The 8,642-nt window shown below is 52.7% G+C and overlaps 3 protein-coding genes across 3 annotated transcripts; all 3 read right to left on the bottom strand.

The window, feature by feature from the left end:
* Positions 1-493: 493 nt before the first annotated feature.
* On the bottom strand, positions 494-1,350 carry NCU09914 (hypothetical protein). Its single transcript, XM_953220.3, has 2 exons — positions 879-1,350; positions 494-809 (listed from the first exon to the last, which is right to left on the bottom strand). The coding sequence occupies exons 1-2, from the start codon at positions 1,300-1,302 to the stop codon at positions 577-579; spliced, it is 657 nt and encodes a 218-aa protein (XP_958313.1). The 5' UTR covers positions 1,303-1,350; the 3' UTR covers positions 494-576.
* A 943-nt stretch (positions 1,351-2,293) lies between these two features.
* On the bottom strand, positions 2,294-4,298 carry NCU09913 (major royal jelly protein). The gene has a single exon (XM_953219.2). The coding sequence runs from the start codon at positions 4,266-4,268 to the stop codon at positions 2,826-2,828; it is 1,443 nt and encodes a 480-aa protein (XP_958312.1). The 5' UTR covers positions 4,269-4,298; the 3' UTR covers positions 2,294-2,825.
* Positions 4,299-5,498: 1,200 nt separating this feature from the next.
* Positions 5,499-8,562, bottom strand: NCU09912 (MFS transporter). Its single transcript, XM_953218.2, has 2 exons — positions 6,599-8,562; positions 5,499-6,540 (listed from the first exon to the last, which is right to left on the bottom strand). Exons 1-2 carry the CDS (start codon positions 8,180-8,182, stop codon positions 6,244-6,246), a joined length of 1,881 nt encoding a protein of 626 aa, XP_958311.1. The 5' UTR covers positions 8,183-8,562; the 3' UTR covers positions 5,499-6,243.
* Positions 8,563-8,642: the final 80 nt, after the last annotated feature.

Below are 8,642 nucleotides of genomic sequence, written 5' to 3'. Positions count from 1 at the left end.
CCTCCTATAAGCATAATAGTATTTAAATAATACTAATTAGAATTAACTACTTCCAATTATATTTAAATATTTTTAATTTATATTATTCTCCGCTAAAATTTTAAAGGCAAAGCCTGTCTTATATTACTCCAATTTCTTCAATAGGTACGCCGTCTATTCGAGAGGCATTATATTATTATCCTACTTATTAACGGGTTTAGGCAGGGTATTACTATTGAAGTTATAGGGCGTAGGTATTTTTAGCGTAGTATATAGGGATAATACCGATAGTAAGTAAACGTAATTGGAATTTCGCAAGGACGTAAGAAGGACGGCGGTAAAGTAGTAACGGGGAATAATTAGGAATAATTAGTATTAGTTGCGCAATATAAAAGTAGAAGGGTATAAATATATAGTAATTAATTTAGCGGAGAGGAGTATACGTGTGGGTGTGCGTGGGGTGTCAGTAATTTGCCCTTCACTTGGCTACAATTGGGAGCTTGGACCAATTTTATAAACGACCTAGGTCACACTTGGGCCACCGTAGTACTTCTAGCCTGCTTAGTTACTTGTAGTCAATTCACTTGTTCCCAACACCTACTGCCGGTTCTTGTCCAACCTCCAAACCATGCTCGTCAGCGGCACGCCGTAGCAATCATACGTCTCCATGCTCTCAAACCCGCAAACCTCATAAAGCGGCACTCCGGCATCGGTAGCAGTCAAGTACGCATCCCTTCCCTCCTTCCTCGCGTGTGCCAACCCCCAGTTCAGCAACTTCCTCCCAATTCCCCTCCTGTGCTGCTTGGGATCGACACTGATCAGGATTGCATCTGTCCCATCTCTTCGTCAGTCCATGCCCTCATCCCCTTCCGTAGTCCTCAAACTCCACCAATACTCACACCAATAATCTTCATGTCCCCTTGGTCCCAAAGTCTCCTTGTCCTTCGTCGTAAACCTCTCCACAACTTTGGCAAACATGTCCTTGTCATACGTTGCCGGCCTGACCTCCACCCCCAACACCTCTGGTCCCTCAGGACCCGGCTTTTGCCAGTGTGCAGAACCCAGGATTTCCTTTTCCTCACCGGTGGATTCGTCAACTTCCACAGCAACCACGCATGGCTTCCCCTCGCGCATCCGCTTGATGTACATGGACGTGCGCCATGTGACCTCGTCGGCGGTCAGATCGGCTTCGGTGACGGTTGCCGTAGCCAGTTGGGAGCGCGGGAAGATGAGGGGAGAGAGGGAGTCGGCGAAGGCGGCTGTGGCGATGCGGGCGATGGAAGGGGCGTCGGCCTCGGTGGCGGGGCGGAGGGTGATGGTCATTTTGGCGGTTTGCCTCACAAAGGTAGAGTGGTGAAAAGAGGATTCAGATATCCCATAGCAGGCTCACTTCTCCATGTTTGTTATGTCGTTGTTAGTGGTTTATATCTTCCTTGGCTTCCTCCGTTCCGAGTTTCCGGCCTCTCCGGGTCCCGGTCCTCCAGGCTTTGGCCGGCGGAGTCATCGGCGTGGACTCATCTGGTAAGGCCGATAGACTGCTGATGGAGCCCTCCCGTAGCGCTTATGCTCACCACTGGTTAGCACCGGATGGACTTAGCAGAGCAATCCTTGACAGCAACTGGGCTTCCGGCTTTCGCGATCCACCGGACATGACGGGGAGTTGCCGATTCCGGGGTCCGATGGCCGATCAGTGCTGACCGGACATGGAAGGGGAAAGGAAAGAGCAGCGGTTGCAGGGGACTTTCAAAGGATGTAGGGGCAATAAGGATGGCATGGCGGATTACCGGTGATGTCTGCCAGCGCCAGATGCAAGAGTTGAAAAGCTGTAAGAAGGAGAGTGGAAGTAAACAAAAAAAAAAAAAAAAAAAAAAAAAAAAAGACAAAAAACTCGAGAACCGCAACTCCTCGCCCACGCAATTGCCCTGTAAAATTGTTAGCGACCCCTCTGAAGCCGTTTGCGAAATTACGACGAGAGCTCAGCTACGATCATGATGTAGCGACTTAAAGACTCACCATCATACGAGAAAGAGCACAGGGTACCCATTTATCGGCAGGAAATGCTTCTTTCCGCAGTGTTTGGTCAAGCAATGTGACGGGCAGGGAAGCAATATTCGGTCGTTGCAATGATACCTTCTAACCAGCCAGGAGCGAAGCATGGAAACAGGAACCATAGTGTTAGACCCACTTTTCTCCGTGATCCATCGGAACCTCCCCCGTATGGACTTCTTGGCATTCGAGACCGCTGTAAAATTGTTAGTGACTAGTGACCCTCGTGGAGAGAAAAACGGCAATTGCACAACTCAAACCAAAACTTCCCCTCCATCACCTTACGGTCTCATGCTCTGCCCACCAACGCCACCACATAGCAGATCTCATCCAAATCCTACTAGCTGTCCACAAGTGATTGATGGCGATGGCGGACAACCACCTACACTTGGTCAATGATGGCCTCCGCAGTAAACGACGGACACAAGCTGGCCTGTTTCTGACCGGATACTTGGCTGCCTGCCCTTTGTTTATCTTCCCCCGAGACGCCCATCCCTTTACATCCTCACTTCATCACACAGTCAAGTACCCTGTCTGTTGAACAGATTCAGTCATGTACCTAGGTGTGCATGCCCTTCTTGTTTTTCAACCACCAAGTTTATTATTCGGCTACTTTCGTTTACTCTGGGCTTGCGTACATTCGTTTTCCCTCCACTCCGTTTACCTGAAGGTACTCCGATATGATACTGGCCTCTCTTGTCCTCCTTTCCTGCCTGGTTCAATACATTCTGGTTTCTCCCTTCATTCTCTTCCCACCTTTGAACATGTCCCTTCCCCATTAGGGTACCTAGAGGTACACCTTAGTAGTTAACGGTATCCGCATATTCGCAATCAGGGTCAGGCAACGGCAACGGCACCCTAAACAACCCAAACGGCCTCTCCTGGATATCCCCCGAGTGCGCTCCGGGCGCCCAGAACCACCACGACCGATCAAACTGATCACTCGAGATATACAACCAGCTCTGCGTCTCTCCCGTCTCCTCATCTTCCAGCTCCGCCACACTGAGCGAATCCACCCACCCCAGCCGCGGGTCCCGCACCACCGTCTGCGTCACGCCCGTATCAGCATCAAACGCCACCACGGCATTCGCTTCGAAACTTCCCTTGTAGATGAATCCGCTCTCGGGATCGGTCTCCAACCCGTCGCTGAATCCCGTATTGCCATAGTTCACTACCGCAGCAGCTAGTTCCGCCTCGACGGCATCGTCGGGCTCGCGCAGCAGGGCGGTGGGCACCGAGTAGAGGTTCCTGCCCGCGAGGGGGGCGTAGAAGAGCGTTTCGCCATCGGCCGAGAGAGCGAGACCGTTCACGCCCGCAGGGAGGTAAGCCGGCGTCGTGTTCGTCAGGTTGCCATCCGGCGGGTTGCCGGGGTTCTCAGTGAAGTAGAGAGGTTGACCCCAGATAAAAGGGAGGAAGCCGGGTTCGGCCACGACAGACGGATCGCCTTCCAATCGGCGCCAAGAGTCGCCGGTGCCGAGGTCGACGACGATGATGGCGTTATCACCCCACAAGGAAGTGTCCGTGATGTAAGCGACGCCCTCGCCGGTGGTGTTGGACAGGCTGGGGTTCAGGTCAATGCGGAAATCGTCAATGTAGGACGTATCAGGAAAGACGACGTCTTCAGGGAAGAGGATGGTTTGGAACACAAGGTCGGTGGAAAGATCGACGCCGACGAGCTTGGGCCCGCCGTAGCTGGAGTTTACGAGAATGACAGAGCCGTCGGGCAAGGTGTAGATCGGCCTTCCCGTGTCAAGAATCCATAGCCGGTCTTCAGCATCCACCTGGACGCTCTGCACGGAAATGAAGGCGTCCGGACTTCCGCATCCGACGGGGTTTTCGGGGTCCGTCAGATTCACGGCACCGCCGGGGCAGGGAGGGGTGTTGATATCCACAGAGGGATAGGCCTCTTCGGTGGAGGGAGAGGTGAGTTCGGCAACTGAAAAGACCCCGGGCGTGCCGTTGTTGACGTTGCCCAGCACGATGGCGGGGAAGTTGGAGAAGATACGGCCGGTGCTCGAGACGCTCACGCCGTTGGGCCACTCGCCAAAGTAGGCGTGGACGACCTCGAGAGGAGGACCATAGACACCGGAATCGGCGAGGATGGTGAAGTTGTAGGGGTTGTTGTCACTGTCACCGTCGTCACCTCCGTAGACGGGGTAGTTGTCGTTGTTGTCCTCGCCGGCATTGACTGCCAGTACCTCCAAGAGGAGGAAAGCGAGGGCTGTGAGAGCAAAGCGGGCCATGTTGACCGATGATGATGATGGATCTGACTTGGGTTGTGAGGTTGAGTTGAAAAAAAAAAAAAAAAGGTCTGCATGGCGGGGCATATGGCACTTCTTTATACCCGTTTTCTACACAAGTCGAGCCGACACGTGCTTGGCAAGCAAGCCGAGGCCAGAACATGTCTGGCAAGCCAAGTCAGCCCTCATCTTGAGGAACTCGTGATGCTTAGCTGGCTTAGTGATAGGTCACCGAGGTAATAGAATTTGGTTAAGAGATCACTGGGAAATTCCCTCGCTGGGCTTCGCAGGGCTGCACCAAGATTTGAGTGGGCACATATGTTCCAAGCTGCATGTCCCCTTGTATACGAGTTTCTTCAGTACCTACCTCCCAGCAACCAGTTTTCTGTGTAGAGGTATATAGTTTAACCCCTGGTTGTTGGTAGGTACCTACCTACCTCTAAGCATGGTGAACACACCTGCAGAGGACTCTTTCACCACTTTCGGAATCGCTAGGCTGGACTGCTGGCGTGAATAGCATATCGGATGGCTATTGCCCGCTGCTGAAGAGCAAGTTTTGCTGCATGTGTACGGTATACGATCAGTTGTTGTTCTTGACCCTGACTCGGTATTGTTTGGACCAATAGGGGCTCCGGGATCCCTTGTTTTTTCCCCCCTTGTCGGAGGAGGTCGTGAGTCCCGAGCTGACAAACAAACCAACATCGATATGTGCGGCAAAATGAGCAAAAATCAATCTCGTATCGGGACTTGCAGCCGCTTCGTTGAAGAACCGGTAGTGAAAAGAGGGCATGTGGATGTATCATACAGATTCGCAGCCTCAGAGTGGGGTGGTTTTGTCCAATCCATGTTTCCGGATTGCACGAGAGCATAATCGATCTCTTCCCGTTTCTTGTTCTTCAAAAGATTCAGTCCATCCTGACATCACGCCAAAACACAAGCCGTTACTGACACGCTGCCGAGGTAACGAGCTGAACGCTAAGTGATGGAGAAACGAATCTTGCACCATCATGTCGAAGTACCGATGTGCATATCAGAAGGGTCGTATGAGACCCGTGGATGCCTTGGCAGAATATGTCGGTGACACTGGATCTTGTTGAAAGACAGATGACTGTGTGGATAAGCTGGTCAGGGGCAGTTTTGGGTTGGGGGGTTTGCCAACTTGGCGAGTTCATGGTGATGCCAGTCCCTTATTAGGTAGGCACCCTGTAAGATATGGATCACATGGCGTGGATGGGATAATCAGGGCTGGTGCCGGTGACCTCGGACAAAAAGGGGTAGTCCAGTTGTCGGTTACAGCATCCATGGATTCCGCATGGTCAATGACAGGAAGACGAATAGTATTATACCGCGGAGATCCGTTCCGTCACGTCAAGCAATGTCCCATTTCCCAACCAAGATACGGCTGGATATCATTTTTCCAATAAGATAATCGCGATCTGGTTTGGTTGCATCTTTCGTCTTTTCCACAGGCATATCCCCGTAATAATCTTTGATGTACCCAGTGGCAGTGGCCCTGGTAGTCCTATCCCGGTGGTTAGCCTATATACAGACTGAATGGAACAAGGGGACTGTGGGCTATGAGAGGCGTAAGCAGAGTTTCCTCCATCATATGCAACCCTAGATGCAGAGGGATTGTAGATCAAGGATATGGCACATGAGCTCCCGCCCAGTCAGTGTCGTATCTGCCAGTGGTTCTGAGAATGTGGGCGCTTGACCCTGTTTTTGGGCCGACAGACAGTCATACCGCGGTGGGTTACGCAATGATAAAGCGTAAACGCGGCGGCGATGAAGAATTCCAGGACCAATATGACAAGCAGCCAAATACATAGGACAAATCAGCCAAGAGAGACGGAAGGACTCGTGATAATGCAAATCGATTTAGTACCGCTGGTTGTATGATGCTCGGTATACCCAAAGAAAGAAAGGACATCATGTATTATCTTGTGCTGGGTCCGTCATGACGATAGCAAATCACTGGTCACCGGTCCGAATCATGGGCGGCCTCCTCGTCGTGATCCTCATCCTCCTCATCGCCTTGCCAGTCGGCGCTCTCCAACTCACGTCCTCGAATCATCAAGGTGCCAAACCACCCAAGAAGGGCGACACCTGCAAATACGCCCCAGGCAATCGCCTCTCCCTTTGGCTGGACATGATTTGTCAGGGTGAAAAGCCCGCCGGAGATGAAGGGGCCGACGCTACGACCAGCAGCGGAAAGTGTCTGGGCAATGCCGTTCAGTGTGCCGAGGGATTCGTGGGAAGGGGCAGAATTTGTGATCTGCAATTAGTGTATGTTAGTAGACGCTTAGATGGAAGATAAAAAGGACAAATCATACCAGAAGCATCACACTGCTCAAGCCGCCAACAGCGCAAATGTTCTTGAGCAACAAAATGACACCCAACTCGCTGTACAGCCAGGCTTTGCCGGACCCAATCCCGAACCAAGTGTCTTTCTGGTCCTTGTAGCCGATCCAAGGCATGAGCGCCATAGATATAGCCATTCCCAGAAGGGAGTATCTGTAAGTACCCATGTTACCCGCGCGCGCCTTGAGCGGTTGGAAGACGAAAGCCTGAAAGGCAATGGTAGCCAATCCTGCCAGAGACAAGCTGAGACCAATGGTGCTGGGTCCCAGGTTACGGCCGTTGGGCGGGGGTGCCGAGGCGAAGATGGGGTAGAGCGAGTTGTAGGAGATGTTGGTCAGTTGGAAGACAAGATAGGTGCACAGCAGGATCAAGGTGGTACGGTTGGCAAGTTGGCGGAAAGCAGACTTTTGGTCCGAGGCGATGTCTTTGGCGCTTGTGGCATCTCCATGCTCGCCGAGGAGAGCGTCGCTTTCGTCATTCCGGTGATTGGACTTGTTGTTTCGGCCCAGACAGCCGGCGAGAAGGGTACGAGCCTTTTTGAACATGGTAGTATAGTCGCTGGCGTCTTCCTCCTCATCCTTCTCCAATGTCTCCCGGAACCAGATGGCGAGAACAAGGACGGCAACGAGCAGGAATCCGGCGCTCATGAGGTTGGGGCCAAGGAATGGGTACTTGTCGGCCCCGACGGTACCAACCAGCAGACCACCGAGAGCAGGACCGGTGATGCTACCAAGGCTGTAGATGATAGGCAGCCAGGTGAAGGCTCTAGTCTGGTTTGTGCGATCCGTGACTTCTCCCAGGGCTGTTGGCACCACGGCCGCATTTCCATTGAGCAATCCCATGGCAACATGAACCATGATGAGCTGGACATATGTCTTGCAGAAGCCGAAGCACACGAAGCAGCCCATCAGTAAAAGGGAGCCTGCAAACATGACAGGTTTACGACCGATGCGATCCGAGAGGTAGCCCCAGAACAGGTTGGTCACCAACTGCGCAAGAGCAAAGGCCGAGGCCAAAAGACCGACATACAGTCCCTCGTCGCCATCAGGAATCTCGTCAAAAGATGCCACCATGGTGGGAAGGTATGGACCGATGGAGTTGAGGGCTGTCTGTTCGGCTAGGGACAACAGCGCCAGGAGGCCCAGCTGTTTCCACGGTAGCGGTGTGACAGCGTCGTCTTCGCCTTGTGATGTATCCGATATGCTTCCATCATCATGGCCATGCTCGCCGTCGCGTCGTTGTTGGGCATATGCACTCCACGGGTCGTTTCGCGGAGGTGAGGAGGGCGTCTTGGGTGGTTGTGTTGGGAAGGTGTGGTATTTGTGGGTGGACTGTCGGCGGATGGGACGTATCGTGGCCACCGAGGTTCTTCGACCGTTGTCATTGAAGGGGCTGTTGAACTGGGGAAACGGAGCGCCAGCGTGGAATGACCCGGAAGACGTGGTTCGCTGTGGTCGGGGAGCGCGAGGGGTTCGAGGAGTTCGAGGAGTCTGCGGCCGTGATGAGGATGAGGATGCGCCGGCGGCCGTGTTGGCGGCGGCAGAGGGTTGGACCATGACGTCCCGAGGTCGATCACTACAACACCAGAGATGCGCGATATAAAGCGACACAGTGGTGGACTGCAGGTACAGATGGGTATTATGGTCGAGGTATGGTCGAGATATGTACAACCGAAGAAAGGTACGGTGTGCGGTCTGGTCTCGTTACTCGGTTGTGCCGACGAATCGGATTGAATGTCGGTAAGTATCTCTACAATTGTTGATGGTGTCGGATTAGAAAGGCGTCCTCGTCGAGTCCGAGAGGGAGAGAGAGAGGGAGAGAGACGAAAGGGGGGGAAATATGGTTCAATTAAGACGGCCCAAGCGACGATAACACCGCTGGACCACAACAAGGTCGTGTTACGTGGGCGTTGTTCATCTGCGTAACTCGGGTTTTGTTGGACTCGAGAGAAAATGGAGAAAAATGCCGACGAATTGGATTGAAACTTGAATTGGCCTGGGAAACAGCCAATCACAT

Source organism: Neurospora crassa, linkage group I (genome assembly GCF_000182925.2).
Source record: "Neurospora crassa OR74A linkage group I, whole genome shotgun sequence".
In the NCBI taxonomy this organism is placed as follows: Eukaryota; Fungi; Ascomycota; class Sordariomycetes; order Sordariales; family Sordariaceae; genus Neurospora; species Neurospora crassa.
This window is presented reverse-complemented; position numbering and strand designations above follow the sequence as displayed.